The sequence below is a fragment of the Trachypithecus francoisi genome, unplaced genomic scaffold (assembly GCF_009764315.1).
Source record: "Trachypithecus francoisi isolate TF-2019V2 unplaced genomic scaffold, Tfra_2.0 Lachesis_group12, whole genome shotgun sequence".
NCBI lineage: Eukaryota > Metazoa > Chordata > Mammalia > Primates > Cercopithecidae > Trachypithecus > Trachypithecus francoisi.
The window spans coordinates 65030776-65047370 of NW_022681457.1; the positions used below are offsets into that span (position 1 = coordinate 65030776).

The 16595-nt window shown below is 52.8% G+C and overlaps 1 protein-coding gene across 10 annotated transcripts; it reads left to right on the plus strand.

Moving 5' to 3' along the window:
• The first annotated feature begins 3636 nt into the window (after nucleotides 1-3636).
• ZBTB32 (zinc finger and BTB domain containing 32) lies at nucleotides 3637-15878 on the plus strand. Of its 10 annotated transcripts, none has more exons than XM_033225803.1 (7): nucleotides 3637-3773; nucleotides 11765-11881; nucleotides 13377-14360; nucleotides 14610-14683; nucleotides 14792-14860; nucleotides 14988-15152; nucleotides 15328-15878. In XM_033225803.1, the coding sequence occupies exons 3-7, from the start codon at nucleotides 13480-13482 to the stop codon at nucleotides 15600-15602; spliced, it is 1464 nt and encodes a 487-aa protein (XP_033081694.1). In that variant the 5' UTR covers nucleotides 3637-3773; nucleotides 11765-11881; nucleotides 13377-13479; the 3' UTR covers nucleotides 15603-15878. The 10 variants fall into 10 exon arrangements, with proteins under 10 accessions (XP_033081694.1, XP_033081701.1, XP_033081698.1 ...); XM_033225810.1 differs by having other exon boundaries at nucleotides 14316-14360; XM_033225807.1 differs by having other exon boundaries at nucleotides 3736-3773; nucleotides 13450-14360.
• The last annotated feature ends 717 nt before the right edge of the window (nucleotides 15879-16595 follow it).

Sequence of the window (16595 nt, forward strand, 5' to 3'; positions counted from 1 at the left end):
CCACATGCCCAGCTAATTTTTTGTATTTTTAGTAGAGACGGGGTTTCACCATGTTGGCCAGGCTGGTCTCGAACTCCTGGCCTCAAAGGATCCACCTGCCTCATCCTCCCAAAGTGCTGGGATTACAGGCATGAGCCAATGCACCCGGCCAAACTTCAGTTTTTGTATCTGTCAAATGAGCATAATAACAGTAAATATCTGATAGAGTTTACTGTGAAGAGTCAATCAGATGATGTAGGTAAAGCACTCAAAACTGGTCTGGGGCCTGGCACAGTGGCTCATGCCTGCAATCTCAGAAATTTGGGAGTCCAAGGTAGGAGGATCACTTGAGCCCAGGAGTTTAAGTCCAGCCTGGGCAACATAGTGAGACCATCTCTACAAAATAATAATTAATTAATTAATTAGTGAGGCATGGTATTGTGCACCTGTAGTCCCAGTGAATTGGGAGGCTAATGTGGGAAGATCCTTTTACCCCAGGAGGTCAAGACTGCAGTGAGCCATGATCCTGCCACTGTGCTCTAGCCTGGGCAAGAGAGCAAGACCCTATCTCAAAATAAAAAAGCAAAGATATTATAAGACTGATTTTTAAAATACCTTTCTCTAGGTCGGGTGCAGTAGCTCATGCCTGTAATCCCAGCACTATGTGAGGCCGAGGCAGGAAGATCACTTGAAGTCAGGAGTTCGAGACCAGCCTGGCTAACATGGTGAAACCCCGTCTCTACTAAAAATACAAAAATTAACCGGGTGTGGTGGCAGGTGACTGTAATCCCAGCTGCTTGGGAGGCTGAGGCAGGAGGATGGCTTGAACCTGGGAGGCGGAAGTTGCAGAGAGCCGAGATTGTGCAACTGCACTCCAGCCTGGGCGACAGAGCAAGACTCTGTCTAAAAAATAAATAAATAAATACATACATACATATATACATACATACATAAAATACCTTTTTCTACATGTCAGTCCATTTTCCCAAAACCAGGGCCAATGTGACCAGACCCCATCCCCATCTACAAGATCAATCCTACTTAATCATAGTGTAGCTTGAAGGTTGGACTCTCACCACAGCCGGGTTCACAGCAGGGTTCGAGTGCCTGCAATGCCTGTACCTGCTGCGGGACCTGAAATAAACGACTTCACTTCTTTGGCCCTCAGAGGTTAACCAGGCATAGTAATCGCCTCCCTCATGGGGTTATTTAGGTTTCAACGAGTTGATGCACAAGCGTGGCACATGGAAAGGGCTTGATAAACGCGAGGTGCTGTTACTCCCACCACAGCGCCAGTCCTTCTCCCCTTTTTACTTTATTTTTTATTTTTATTTTATTTTTATTTTTTGAGATAGAGTCTTGCTCTTTCGCCCAGGCTGGAGTGTAGTGGTGCCATCTTGGCTCACTGTAACTTCCGCCTCTCGGGTTCAACCAATTCACCTTTCTCAGCCTCCTGAGTAGCTGGGATTACAGGCGTCCCCCACCACGTCCGGCTAATTTTTGTATTTTTAGTAGAGACGGGGTTTCACCATATTGGTCAGGCTGGTCTCGAACTCCTGAGCTCAGGTGATCTGCCCGCCCGGCCTCCCAAAGTGCTGGGATTACAGGCGTGAGCCACCGTTCCCGGCCCCTTCCCCCATTTTAGAGGTTTCGCTTCCTATTCGGGTCAGGGACACCTCAGGCTGTCTCTATCACGACCTACAGCTCTGGCTGTTGTCCCAGGCTCTTCCGCGAGGTGCTCTCCTGCCTCCTGACCACCCCCATTCCTCCCCGCTCCAACTCCTCAGCGAGCGGCTGCGAAGGACGCGCCAACAACACTCCGCGTAGCGGGAAGGGACCGAACTCGGATCACAGCCTGAAATTGCTGCGCTAAACTCCCGCCCCGCTGCCCTCTGGTCAATTTAAAGCGAAGACGAGCCTCAGGGCCAATCAGAGGCGGCAGCGGAGGAGCCATGCCCGCCTCCTTGAGGCGCCCTGGCGTCTCATTGGCTGTGCTTGAGAACGAATCCCAGACTTAGCCACTTAGAAAGGAGCGGAGCCAGCCAATCAGCGGTGCAACCGCCGCGGGGGCCGGGCCAGAAGGCCCACAGACAAGCACCTCGGAAGATCCGCAAGGGGCGAGCTCGGAGCTTGTCAGCCCCGAAGCCCTGCCCAGGGGGGAAAGCCTGCTGGAGGGAGTCTAATCCCCGGGCCGTTAATGTTGGGGCAGCGCAATTGGCCGTTCCCTCTGCGGTGGGGTGGGGGGCGGGAGTGCTGACACGTCCGCGCGCCGTTACTCCTGGCTGAGCATACAGTCGAGGTGGCAGTGGGAATTGGAAGTGCGAGTGTCACACTGCCAATCACGGGGCAAGGTACTGCCCCCTCTTGTGTCTTCCTTGTCCCTGTACACGTCCAGGCGAGGCAGAGTGAGCTGTGCCAGCAATCGTGGTGGAGTGGGACAAGAGGAGAGAAAAGGGAGCTGTCCACAGGCACCGAAGCCTGGCTGGCTATTTTTTTTTTTTTTTTTTTTTTGAGACGGAGTCTCGCTCTGTCTCTCAGGCTGGAGTGCAGTGGCGCGATCTCGGCTCCCTGCAATCTCCGCCTCCCGGGGTTCAAGCGATTCTCTTATCTCAGCCTCCCGAGTAGCTGGAATTACAGGTGCCTGCCACCACGCTCAGCTAATTTTTGTATTTTTAGTAGAGACGGGGTTTCACCACGTTGGTCATGCTGTTCTCGAACTTCTGACCCCAGGTGATCCGCCTGCCTTGGCCTCTCAAGTGCTGGGATTACAGTACCGCGCCCTGCCTGACTGGCTCTCTTATTTTATTTTTATCTATTTATTAGAGACAGGGTCTCACTGTGTCGCCCAGGCTGCAGTGCAGTGATGTGATCATAGCTCACTGCAGCCTCGACCTCCTGGGCTCAAGGGATCCTACTACCACCTGGACCTCTCAAAGCGCTGGGATTACGGGCATGAGACACAGTGCCTGGCCTTGGCTTGCTCTTACAGGCCTCCCAGCCAATCAGGTGTAGCGGCAGCCTATACATTCCCTACACACTTCCCAGATGGTAAAGGGTTGAGAGAAAGGGGACAGGGTTTGCAAATGGGAGCTACTTAGGGTGGCAAAATAGAAGCAAGAAAGGCAGGTCAGGCATGGTGTCTCACGGCTGTAGTCCCAGAATTTTGGGAGGCCCAGGCGGGAGGATTGCTTGAGCCCGGGAGTTCCAGGCTGCAGTGAACTATGATTGCACCATTGCACTCCAGCACGGGCAACGGAGGGAGACCCTGTTCAAAAATAAAAATGAAATAATAATTTTTTTTTTTTTTTAAAAAAAGGACGGTGGTACTCTGGAGCACTTGCTGAGGGAGCCTCCAGGGCTGTTCAGGTGAGGGAGAATCAGGGTCCAGTCTCTTGATGGAGAGAGTGGGAAAGGGCAGACTCCACAGCCGAACAACGCTGGGGCCCGGCTGGAAATCAATGAAATCCCAGCCTAAGAGGCCTGAAGCCTATGGACCAATGAGACTCAAGGCCCTGCCCCTTCACAGCCAATCAGCTGCAGGTCAGAGGCAGACGCGCGGGAGTGGCGCTGTCCTAGGTGCCTCCCATGCTGCCCAGCGTGCTCAGCTGGCCTGAGCGGGAGAGTGCTGCCCGCACTGCAGCCAATCAGCGTCCGCCTCAGGATCCGGGGTGACCACGTGCGGGAGCCTTGCGTTCCTGGCCTCGCTCCACTTCCCACTTTTAACGGTCACTTGGCCTTGAGCCATCCTGAGTGTATGTGAGGCTGAAAGGGAAGGAGGAATAGGGTCTGGGCCGGTGAGTACCACAGTTTTTCTTTACTTTCTTGCGCTTGGGCCTGGCCCAGGCAAAGCTGGGTGTGGGAGCTTGACAGGCCCTGTTGATGACTGGGAAGGGTGGGTTGAGGGCTTTAGCCCTTAGGGCTTTCCTCGGCCTTTGAGAGGCTGGAAATGCAGCCTCCTGGCCACCTTTAGGCCTAGGTTTGGCAGAGGCCAAGCCAGCTTGCCTCTGGGTTGGTCCACGGCCCCCGAGGCCAGCCTGAGTGGGAAGGGTGTTGTGGGGAAGTTGCAGGCCCTTAGCTCTGCACGGGGTCATTGACCATGAGGTATGGCCTCTGGACAATGAGAGGTTACCAGGGGTCTCTGGACTGAGCCTGGATCTGGTGACTGAAAGGAGAGGCCTGTGGATCTCCAAAGGTTATCTAGGGGCTGGGCACGGTGGCTCACGCCTGTGATCCCAGCACTTTGGGAAGCTGAGGCAGGTGGATCATTTGAGGTCAGGAGTTTGAGACCAGCCTGGCCAACATGGAGAAACTCTGTCTCTACGAGGTTTCTAAAAAAAAATTACCTGGGCATGGTGGCACATGTCTGTAATCCCAGCTACTCGGAAAGCTGAGGCAGGAGAATAGCTTGAACCCGGGAGGTGAAGGTTGCAGTGAGCCGAGATTGTGCCATTGCACTCCAGCCTGGGCGACAGAATGAGACCCTGTCTCAAGAAAAAAAAAGAAAAGGAAAAAAAAAGTTATGTAGGAAGTCACTGGCCAAGAGATGAAACTAGAGTTCACTTGAAGGTTTTCTGGGGGCTTTGGAGCCAGCCTGGGCTGGGAGTGAATGTTCTGGACTCCAGGTTGAGATGTTCTTGGAAGATTTCCCAGTATGGGGTCCAAGTTGGATGATGTGGCCAAGAGGTTAGGCCAGTAATCCTCTGGAGATTCTAGGGAGAAGGGTTCTGAATCCCAGCCAAGCTGTTTACCCTGGATGAAGTATTATTGCCCTGTGGTGGCTCTGTACAGAACTGGAATTGGGTGGCTGGGCGTGGTGGCTCACACCTGTAATCCTAGAACTTTGGGAGGCTGAGGTGGGCAGATCACCAGGTCAGGAGTACGAGACCAGCCTGACCAAGATGGTGAAACCCTGTCTCTACTGAAAATACAAAAATTAGCCGGGCGTGTGGCAGGCACCTGTAATCCCAGCTACTCAGAAGTGTGAGGCAGGAGAATCGCTTGAACCCGGGAGGCAGAGGTTGCAGTGAGCCGAGATCATGCCATTGCACTCCTGCCAGGGTAACAGAGCAACACTCTGTCTCAAAAAAAAAAAAAAAAATTAATTAAAAAAAAAAGAACTGGGATTGGGTCATGTCTGGAGTTTTTCAGTCTCCCTGTTCCACTCTTTGCCATGCCTGTTCTGATCATTCCCGGAAGATGAAGATATCAGGCTGTAGGCATGGGGCAGGTGCATGGGGAGGATGAACATCATAGTGGAGCACAGGAAGAGGTGTGTGAGATATTCTACTCTTTAGGAAATCACCCAGGTTGGGGCAGGGCATGGTGGCTCACGCCTGTAATCCTAGCACTTTGGGAGGCCGAGGCAGGTGGATCACCTGAGGTCAGGAGTTGAAGACCAGCTTGGCCAACATGGTGAAACCCCATCTCTACTAAAATTGCAAAAAATTAGCCGGGCATGGTGGATGCCTGTAATCCCAGCTACTTGGGAGCCTGAGGCAGGAGAATCACTTGAACCCAGGAGGCAGAGGTTGCAGTGAGCCGAGATTGCGCCACTGCACTCCAGCCTGGGCAACAAGGGCAAAAGTCTGTCTCAAAAATAAATAAGTAAATAACATAAAATAAAAGGAAACCACCCAAGTTGTCTTTACTGATGATCTTTTTATACTCATGGCGCAGAGTGTTGATACCTAGTTTCATTCAGCTGTTCAGTGGTATTTATGCTTTCGGAGTGCCTTCAGTATACCCAGAGTTCTTTAACCAGGGGTGAGGGTGCAAGGAATGGTTTTGAGTGGACTTCAAGGGACTCTAACCCCCAAGCCAGTTAATATTGAGGCAGCTCAATTGGCCGTTCCCTCTATGGTGTGGTGGGGGTCAGGGTGCTGGCACATGAAGTGTGCAGTTAAACCCAGCTCAGCAGATAGCCGCCAAGCATGGTGGCACATGCCTGTAATCCCAGCTACTGAGAAGGCTGAGATGGGGGGATGACTTGAGCCCAGGATTTCGAGACTGCAGTGAGCCATGATTGCACCACTGCACTCCAGGCTGGGTGACAAAGCAAGAGTGTCTCAAAAAAAAAAAAAAAAGAACAATTAATGGTATGCATGTATATTATGAAGAGGGGAGGGCAAAGAATAAGCAAGAGGATCGTTAACCTGTCCAGCCACGAGGCTCAGAGTAATCTGTCAATCTCTTGTCATGCATTCATATGCCAAGTGGTATGAGTGTCTACCATTTTCTTTTTCTCTTTTTTTTTTTGAGATGGAGTCTTGCTCTGTTACCAGGCTGGAGTGCAGTGGCACGATCTCAGCTCACTGCAACCTCCACCTCCCAGGTTTAAGCGATTCTCCTGCCTCAGCCTCCCGAGTAGCTGGAATTACAGGCACATGCCACCATGCCCAGCTAATTTTTGTAATTTTAGTAGAGACAGCATTTCACCATGTTGGCCAGGATGGTCTCAATCTCTTAACCTTGTGATCTGCCCACCTCAGCTTCCCAAAGTGTTGGGATTACAGGCATAAGTCACCAAGCCCAGCCTGTGTCTCCCATTTTCTAATGTCAGTAGTTGGTCCCAGGCTGGGTGGCTCACGCCTATAATCCCTGCACTCTGGAAGGCCAAGGCGGGTGGATTACTTGAGGTCAGAAGTTTGAGACCAGCCTGGCCAACATGGTGAAACCTCATCTCTACCAAAAATACAAAAATTAGCCAGGCGTGGTGATGCATGCCTGTAATCCCAGCTACTCGGGAGGCTGAGGCAGGAGAATTGCTTGAACCTGGGAGGCAGAGGTTGCACGGAGCCAAGATTGTGCCACTGCACTCCAGCCTGGGCTACAGGAGACTCTGTCTTAAAAAAAGAAGAGTTGGTCCCATGGCTGACATTCTCAACCTGATGGTGACTCCCTAAGAGATTTAGAACCATTGGAATAAAGCAGGCTCCTATATTATTTATGGGGCCTGGGCAAGATGACAGAGACTCTCTCTTTTCTTCCCACGCCTGGTGTTGGCCCATACTTCAAGGTGTCTCACATTCTAGCCTGCACATCCGAGTTCAGTCTACAAATCCCTTACACAAAATCAGGGTCTAGCGTGTGCGTACATCAGTCAGAGTCCACTCTCATGAATACAGGCTGGGGTTGAGTCCTGTGTAGGGAGTCTCAGAGTCATTTGGTCCAGGAAATCCCGGGTGCTGAGTTCTCAGAGCATGGTCCAGAAGTGAGGTGGGAGCTCACAGTTCCCAGTAGGCACTTTCTAGATGCCTTTTGACTCAGCCTATGCGAAGGGATACAGCCAGAGGAGGTCCAAGTGGGACCCTTTGCCCAGGTTTAAGTCAACACTAGTATTCTGTACTGGTCTTGAAACAGCCCCTGTGAGGAAACTGAGGGTCTTGGAAGAGTTAGCTCCATATAAGCGCTGAAGAGAAGGGCCATTCACTGTGAATGGATGTAGTGAAACCTGTTTTCTGACTTCTAGTCTAGTTCTTTTTGCAGTTAATCTACAAAGAGTGTGCTATGAAGGGGTCTCTATGACCTAGATTCAGCTCACCTGGGTATGACTATATCTGCTTCTTGGGACATATAGAGCACAAATTTAAGGGAAAAAGGGAACTAATTCACTCCTTGTGGTGTCTCTTTCTGGAAGTCTTGGATGTCCTTAACTAGAAAGAAAGATTGAACTTTTTTTTTTTTTTTTTAGGCAAAGTTTCGTTCTTGTTGCTCAGACTGGAGTGCAATGGCGCGATCTCGGCTCACTGCAACCTCCGCCTCCCAGGTTGAAGTGATTCTCCTGCCTCAGCCTCCCGAGTAGCTGGGATTACAGGGGCCCACCACCACGCCCAGCTAATTTTTGTATTTTTAGTAGAGACAGGGTTTCTCCATGTTGGTCAGGCTGGTCTTGAACTCCCAACTTCAGGTGACCTGCCTGCCTTGGCCTCCCAGAGTGTTGGGATTATAGGCGTGAGCCACTGTGCGCAGTGAAAGAGTGAACATACTTAAACTTCATGTAAGATTTGGATAATCATTTTTAATCTATATAAAATGCTGTGGGGAATTTAATCACCTTCATTTGTGGAAAGAGATGGGTTCATGGGAAGAGTGGCGAGTTCACATAATTTTTCTAAATTGAATGTTATTCAACTTGGCTTGGGAAGAGGGCTTGATATTTAAAATAAGTGAGACAGCAGGAAAACTTTTTCACAAAACAAATGATCATCTCTCTTATTGGTCTATTCTGATGGTTTGATTTTAATTATAATATTTAAGGAGAATTGGTATTTGTGTTGCTGTGTTCACCTTGTTACATCAAGCTGGGTTGTGCCTGAAGTTCATGACACAAGGATTTCTGGGAAGCTCTGACTTTGCAGCCAGGGTGTGCCCTGAGCCCCTTGCACATTTTCCCCTTAGTGTCCCATTGGTCAAGCCTATCAGTAAGAATAAGAAATATCAGATTTCAGGCCAGGTGTGGTGCCTCACACCTGTAATCCCAGCATTTTGGGACGCCAAGGCGGGCAGATCATGAGATCAGGAGTTCGAGACCAGCCTGGCCAGCATGGTGAAACCCATCTCTACTAAAAATAAAAAAATTAGCTGGGTGTGGTGATGCACGCCTGTGATCCCAGCTACTCAGGAGATTGAGGCTAGAGAATCCCTTGAACCCAGGAGGCAGAGGTTGCAGTGAGCCGACATTGTGCCACTGCACTCCAGCCCGGGCAATAGAGCAAGACTCTGTCTCAAAAAAAAAAAAAAAAAAAGATTTCAAATTTTATTCTGTAATATGAGTATTAGGCCGGGCATGCAGGCTTACGCCTGTAATCCCAGCACTTTGAGAGGCTGAGGTGGGTGGAACACCTGACATCAGGTATTTGAGACCAGCCTGGCCAACATGGTGAAACACCATCTCTAGTAAAAATACAAAAAATTAGTCAGGCATGGTGGTAGGCGCCTGTAATCCCAGCTACTTGGGAGGCTGAGGCAGGAGAATTGCTTGAATCCGGGAGGCGAAGGTTGCAGTAAGCCGAGATTGCACCACTGCACTCCAGCCTGGGCAACAAGAGTGAAACTCTGTCTCAAAACAAAAAAACAAAAAAACAAAAAAAAACAGTAATATAAGTATTAAAAAGGACTGAGAGGCAGATATCATATCTCCTTTTCTTCCATACTCCCTTTCCAATCATGCCCTACCTAATCTCTCTACTTACTCTACCCTCTGGCAGGACACAGGCTTGTGTCTGCATAACCTGTTGTTTCCTTGCTCTTCCCAGAGAGACAACTGCAGATGATTACTACCAAGTCAGCCAGGAAGAGGAAGAGGGGCAAGGCTTCTGAGTCTAGAGAGGGGGAGTCCTTTTAAGAACAGCAACAGACCAGGCACGGTGGCTCACACCTGTAATCCCAGTAGTGGACCACCTGAGGTTAGGAGTTCGAGACCAGCCATGGCCAACATGGTGAAACCCTATCTCCACTAAAAATAAAAAAATTAGCCGGCTGTGATGGTGCTTGCCTGTAACCCCAGCTACTCCGGAGGCTGAGGCACAAGAATTGCTTGAACCCAGAGGCAGAGGTTGCAGCGAGCCGAGATGGCACTACTGCACTCCAGCTTGGGTGACAGAACAAGACTCTGTTTCAAAACAAAAACAAAACAGCACCAGCAGTGTCCCTACTCTTCCAAGTCAAAGTGTCGTCTGCTTCTGCTTCTGCCATCTGTGCTCAGTGGAGGATGGCTTGGGTTGCACTGTCAAGGCTAGAGAAGGGCTCAGGGTGTCATCAGCATAAGGGTTGCAGTGCAGAGGGCCCTGGAGATAACTCTAGGAGGCGGTCTCTAAGGGGATATCCTTAGATGGGGTTCCCCATTCTTGGGGGCTTTTGTTCACTGAAAGGGGAGTTCCCTTGCCCCTCCTCCCTTTTAGGTTCCCCGAAAGCCCACCGATGCTCTCTGTCAACTACATTTGGCTTACACAGAATGCTGCCCTTTGAGCAGTCTCCAGCTCTCTCGATCATCAATGAGCAAACCAGTGGGGGAGCTGAGTCACAGGCACATGATGTGGGGCTGGAAAGCAAAGGGGCCATACTTAGATGGGTGACCACGTAATCGTCCAGCCCCCTGTACCTTTCCTCTATCCCTGGGGCTAGTCCTTCAGGGCTTTCCACACTCCTTCCTTGTCTTGAGGGACTCTGTATTTCTGTGTTGGAGGAAGGGTGTTTCCCTCTGCATACACACATATCAGAGGGATTGATGCTTTATGTGTCTTTTATATGGGTGTCTAATGCGTCCCTGGGTGTGGTGGTGTGAGGAATTAGAAAGCACAGAAATGGAAAATACTTAACGTTCAGAGTAGCAGATGAACACAGCTCTCACATTTGCATTTTCCCTTTCGTTCTGACTCATCTTCCCCTCTCCCCACTCTGTTGCCCCTCCACCAGCCTCACCCATTGACACACCCTGTCTGATCTAGGAAGGGTTAACATGTGCCCGCACCCATGTGGAGGGAAGGTGTGGTGGGTCTGGAGAGAGAGAGTGGGAGGCTAGTCAGAACATTTGGGGGTCCTGGAGCCAAAGAGAGAAATGGGAGCTTAGAGACACAATATTTGGGTCTGGGAGGGGACAAGGACTCTTAGATCCTTCTCCCTTAAGAGAAGCCTATGGGATGCTGGGCGCAATCCCAGCACTTTGGGAGGCTGAGGTGGGTGGATCACCTGACATCAGGAATTTGAGACCAGCCCGGCTAACATGGCGAAACCCTGTCTCTACTAAAAATACAAAAATTAGCTGGGCGTGATGGCGGGCCCCTGTAATCCCAGCTACCCGGGAGACTGAGGCAGGAGAATTGCTTGAACCTGGGAGGCAGAGTTTGCAGTGAGCTGAGATTGCGCCACTGCACTCCTGTCTGGGAGACAGAGCGAGACTCTGTCTCAAAAAAAAAAAAAAAAAGAGAAGCCTATGGGGAAGCAGACCGTACCTTGTCACCAGAGCAGCTTACCAGTACCTGACTACCTGACTTGTTTATCTCCCAATAATTTACTGTGTGTATATGACACACCAGGCACATATCATAAATGCTTTATTAGCTGGACACGGTGGCTCATGCCTATAATCCCAGCACTTTGGGAGGCCAAGGCTGGAGGATGATTTGAGCCAAGAGTTCAAGACCAGCCTGGGTAACATAGTGAGACCCCCATCTCTACCAAAAATTAAAAATTAGCTAGGCTCAAACCTGTAGTCCCAGCTACTTAGGAGGCTGAGGTGGGAGGATCACATGAGCACAGGAAGCTAAGGCTGCAGTGAGCCGTGATCGTACCACTGGGCAACAGAGCAAGACCCCGTCTCAAAATAAATATGTCATGAATACTTATTGGATAAATGAAAATTTTGCTATAGGATCAGGGATAATAGAATAATAAGAAACAGAAAAAGAAACTTGAGCCTCTTAGACTTCATCCCTTCCCCAGATTAAAGAGTTCTAAAGTGTGAAAAGAGGGGAAACCTCCAGGGACCTTGACCCCTTGGGCAGGAAGTGAAAGAAACCCAAGTCCTGATTTCAGAGAAATGTCATTTGTCATCAGCCCAAGAAAAGGAGGTTTTTCTCTTCGAAGACCACCACAGGTCCTTCCTGGGGTTGCCCCTTTCAGAGCTTGATGGGAGGATCTGAGTCACTCATACATCCAGCCCCCAGGTCATTCCCAGCCAGCAAATGAGGTTTCCCAGTACCAAGTCAGGGAGAGGGAGGAAGCTGTCTTCTGGCTCCTCCACTCTATTCTTGGGATCCAAATGTTTCAGTCCTTTTTACTTCTGCAGCTGTGTGCTCTGCCGTCATCTCTAAGAAACGACCATACCACTGAATGCTACGGTGTACTTACAAACCACGCTCATATTCATCACGTCATTTCATCTTCACCCCCACCTCCAAATGAGGTAAGCAGATATTATCCCTATTTCATGAATGAGGTTACTGAGGCCCAGAGAAGTGACTTGCCCAAGATGACTCAACTAGTAAATGGCAGAGATGAAACTCAAAGGCAGGGTTGATTATTCCAAGGTCCTTGCTGCCACAGATACACTTCTTTGACTCTAGGAGTTCACAAACAAAGTGAGGAGACAGGAGGCTAGGGGCAGAATGTGTGTGTTCTGGAGGTAGAGGGGTGGTCTCTCCTGCAGGCAGAAGGCAGAGGCAGGGTTAGAAAACCACACCCTCTCTGGGGGACTGTGGAAGACTGATACTTGGGACATCCAATGGAGGCCTGAGAGGTCAGGGGCGGGGCTAGCTCCAGGGGGGGCCCCAGGAGCCCCAACAGTAGTTCAGAGCATGCGGTGTCCTGGAAGAAGCTACAAGCGGTGAGTGATGGCCTCTCCCCAGCTGAGGCCTTCTTCCCATCACAACTCTTCTGTCCCTTCCCTGCCAACCTGGAGCCCTCTCCCTGAGGTGTCCAAGTGTGGCCCTCCCCACCCCAAAGGCCCTTGCTCACAGGGAGCCTGCACCTAAGACTCTACCTGCTGGGTGCTAAGACACTGAGGTTCTGGTTCTCTTCGTATCTAGGTATCTTCGTATCTAGCTCTCTTTTTAAAAGCCAGTGTGGTGGTTTTGATGTGTGAGAAACTCCTGCCTGGTTGGGTGCTGTCTTTCTATTCTTCACTTTTTGCCTTATGAAAAACAAATTAAACCATCTCCTTACCCGAATCTTGAGAGGAAACAGCCTCCCTGTCTCCAGTCCCCATGTCCCTTCCTCCCATCTCCTCAGGGGTCCATTCTCCAAAACCTCTCTCTATCATTGGGTCAGGAGCCTCCTCTCCTGTGGCTTCTGCACCTGCTCTCCTCGTTCTCTGGATGGGAATGTCTGGTTCCTTCCCTGAGGACGTGTTCTAGAAGCTTCAGCTTCACAGTGATGACGGCCAGATGCCTTAGCACCTGCATTCCTGCAGCCAGGATCCCTATCATGCTGCCCTCTCTGCCTTTCAGGTGCCAGGGGCTTTTGGGGGAGGACCCACTAGCTTTCTAAGCTCTCCCATGAAGCTGTGTCATGCTCCATCCCTTAGTGCCGGGGTTGACTGAGTTTTGTGGTGATCGTCGTCTGTAGTGAAGAAAGCCTGGCTTGCGCAGAGGTGTTTCCCTGCAGAGGGGCTTGGAGAAGCAGAAGTGGCAGTATCTGATATCTTTTACGTCAGAGACTGCTAACTGGCAGGCTTCCCACATGCCTGTCTTAAACCCACTACTAGCTATTTCTGTTAACTGACTGGCCCTTGCTCTTTAAGTCCTGAGTTTGGTCTGATTTCCATTCTCTCTCCACCATCCCTACCTGCTATGATTCTGGATAAGCTCCAATCCTTTCTTGGGTTACTTTATTTGCTCACTCAGGACAGAGGGCTCTGATCTAGGACCAGCAACTCACACTCTCTCCCCTCACATCCACAGGCTTGAAATGAGATGAGATGTTCCTCCCTCCCCTTTCAACCATGGACCTCACATTGTGGCCTTTCTCTTACAGCCTCTGAGATTGGTACCTAAGCAAGGCACAATGTCCCTGCCCCCCATAAGACTGCCCAGCCCCTATGGCTCTGATCGGCTGGTACAGCTAGCAGCCAGGCTCCGGCCAGCACTATGTGATACACTGATCAACGTAGGAAGCCAGCAGTTCCCTGCCCACAGCCTGGTGCTAGCAGGTGTCAGCCAGCAGCTGGGCCGCAGGGGCCGGTGGGCTCTGGGAGAAGGCATCAGCCCTTCTACCTTTTCCCAGCTCCTGCACTTTGTGTATGGGGAGAGTGTAGAGCTGCAGCCTGGGGAGCTAAGGCCCCTTGAGGAGGCGGCCAGGGCCTTGGGAGTGCAGTCCCTGGAAGAGGCATGCTGGAGGGCTCGAGCGGACAGGGCTAAAGAGCCAGATCCAGTCCTGAAGAAACATCAGGAGGAGCCAGAGAAACCCTCGAGGAATCCTGAGAGAGAACTGGGGGACCCTGGAGAGAAGCAGAAACCAGAGCAGGTTTCTAGAACTGGTGGGAGAGAACAGGAGATGTTGCACAAGCACTTGCCACCAAGAGGCAGCCCCGAGATGGCAGGAGCAACGCAGGAGGCTCAGTGGGAACAGACCAGGTCAAAGGAGAAACGCCTCCAAGCACCTGTTGGCCAAAAGGGAGCAGATGGGAAGAATGGAGTGCTCATGTGGTTGAGGGAGAATCCAGGGGGCTCTGAGGAAAGTCTGCGCGAGCTCCCTGGCCCCCTTCCCCCAGCAGGCTCCCTGCAAACCAGTGTCACCCCCAGGCCCTTGTGGGCTGAGGCCCCTTGGTTAGTGGGGGGCCAGCCTGCCCTGTGGAGCATCCTGCTGATGCCGCCCGGATATGGCATTCCTTTCTACCATAGCACTCCCACCACTGGAGCCTGGCAGGAGGTCTGGCGGGACCAGAGGTGAGTGGGGGGGCCTAGTTCCCGGCCTCCAGGCTGGGAGGGTGTGGCCCAGGAGGGGCAGCCCTGCTGGGTGGAAAGGCACCGCATCTCTACTGCACAGTTCCTGAGCTGGGGATGAGACAAGAAGCTGTCGCCACAGGGCATGCCAAAGCCCAGCCCTGGGGGGAGGACTTGGGACACCCCCTCTTCAGGAAGAGGGCAGGCTCTCAGGTTTAGCTAAGGCTGTAACTCTTCCCCACCCTATCCCAGGATCCCACTGTCCCTTAATGCCCCCAAAGGGCTGTGGAGTCAGAACCAGTTGGCCTCCTCCAGCCCCACCCCAGGTAAGCCCCTCGCTGTCCTGCATACACCTGTAACACGGTGTTTTCTCTGGGGTGGGGCTCCACGAGTCCAGCCTGAGCAGGGCCCCTACCTCCCTCTGCTCTCTCCAGGTTCCCTCCCCAAAGGCCCCGCACAGCTCAGCCCTGGGGAGATGGAAGAGTCTGATCAGGGGCACACAGGTGAGTCGGACCGGGGCACTCGTGCCTCTCAGCCCCACTGTAGCCCTTGATTTCCTGCCTGAATGGTACAGTGAGTTGACGCTGGGATTCCTGGCCCTGCCCTCCTTTGCCTTCTCTGTCCCCACAGGTGCACTTGCAACCTGTGCGGGTCATGAGGACAAGGCAGGCTGCTCATCTCGCCCGCACCCTCCCCCGGCCCCTCCTGCTCGGTCTCGGCCCTATGCGTGCTCTGTCTGTGGAAAGAGGTTTTCACTCAAGCATCAAATGGAGACGCACTACCGAGTCCACACAGGTATGGGCGCCCCGCCCTGTGTGAACTGTCGGCTTTCTTCCCAACTCCGCTCCTGACTCCACCTGCGTGTCCGGTTGCCGCGCAATCCCCTCACCCCGTGGCCCGATCCACCCCTAACTTGCCCAGCTTTCGCCCGCTTCCTTCCTTCACCAGCCTCCCCTTCCGACCGCTCTAGGAGAGAAGCCCTTCTCCTGTAGCCTTTGTCCTCAGCGCTCCCGGGACTTCTCGGCCATGACCAAGCATCTGCGGACCCATGGGGCCGCTCCGTACCGCTGCCCCCTGTGCGGGGCCGGCTGTCCCAGCGTGGCCTCCATGCAGGCGCACATGCGCGGTCACTCGCCCAGCCAACTCCCGCCAGGATGGACCATCCGCTCCACTTTCCTCTACTCCTCCTCGAGGCCGTCTCGGCCCTCGACCTCTCCCTGTTGTCCTTCTTCCTCCACCACCTGACGGGGTGTCGGTAGCGTCTTAGCTAAGAGTTCAATTAAAGAACGAAAAGCGGGTAGGCTCAGCTTCTGACCTGGCACCGCTGCTACGGCGGCCTAGCAAATTCCGCCCCAGAAAGGGCACCGAGTGCCCTCTCCTGGACGATCGCGGGTCGCAGAAGCCCAGGCCAGCGAGCCCTACAGGGTGAGGACACTGAAGTGTGCAGGAGCGAAGGTTAACAGTAGGGGGGGACTGTCGATCTCATCACCATAATAAAGAGTTTCCTGTGCTCTCCCTTCAGGACTAGAAAGCCCAAGTTTAGTCTGTGCACACCCCCGCCCACGCCCCTTGTCCTGTAGCGGCCCCTGGTGGTCCTGCGTCCGCCGTCCAAAGGGGTGGACACTTCCTCCACCCCCGAGGCGCCCAGTCCTCCCCAGGAGGCAGCCGGCCGCGAGGGATCGGTGTCCGGGCACACCTCGCGGCATGCCGGTCGTAGGCTGGTGGGGGCTGTGCGACCGCAAGTCACTCGCCCCTTCCACTGCAATCCACGGCGCGCGGAGTCTGATCTGGGAGCGCTCGGCCCGAGCGAGAGAGGAAAGTGTGCTCCGACCCTGCTTTCGGCCACCCGCCTCCTCTCCGGGAGCACACGGACCCCGAGACCGCGGTCTCTCCTGCGTCTTCCCTCCAGGCCGTGCCGAACCGCCGCCGGGTCGCGCCCGGAACGGAGACTAACTATGCCTTCCACCGCTCCTTCTCCAGCCCACGCCTCCTGCAGCCGCGAACTGCATTTCCCAGGGTCTCGGGGTCCCGGGGCCCGAGCCCGCGGCACCCTGGGAGTGGTAGTCCACGCGGGCCGCCGGCCTCGCCAAGAACAATGGGTGGAGCCTGGGGCTAGGACCACACCTCCCGGAGACCCGGCAACCCGCTTTCCGGGTCCTGGCCGGGAACCTAGCAGTCCCAGCCCTCGCCCCTTGGCTGCCGGCGGAAGAAGCGAGGCGTCCAAACTACATTTCCCGG

Excerpts from the sequence above, each read along its gene's own strand:
- ZBTB32 (XM_033225800.1), top strand. The coding sequence starts at position 11,738 with ATGTTTCAGTCCTTTTTACTTCTGCAGCTGTGTGCTCTGCCGTCATCT. Across the intron at positions 14,684-14,791 it reads CTCCTCCAGCCCCACCCCAG|GTTCCCTCCCCAAAGGCCCC; the intron begins GTAAGCCCCTCG and ends TGCTCTCTCCAG. Across the intron at positions 14,861-14,987 it reads GTCTGATCAGGGGCACACAG|GTGCACTTGCAACCTGTGCG; the intron begins GTGAGTCGGACC and ends CTGTCCCCACAG.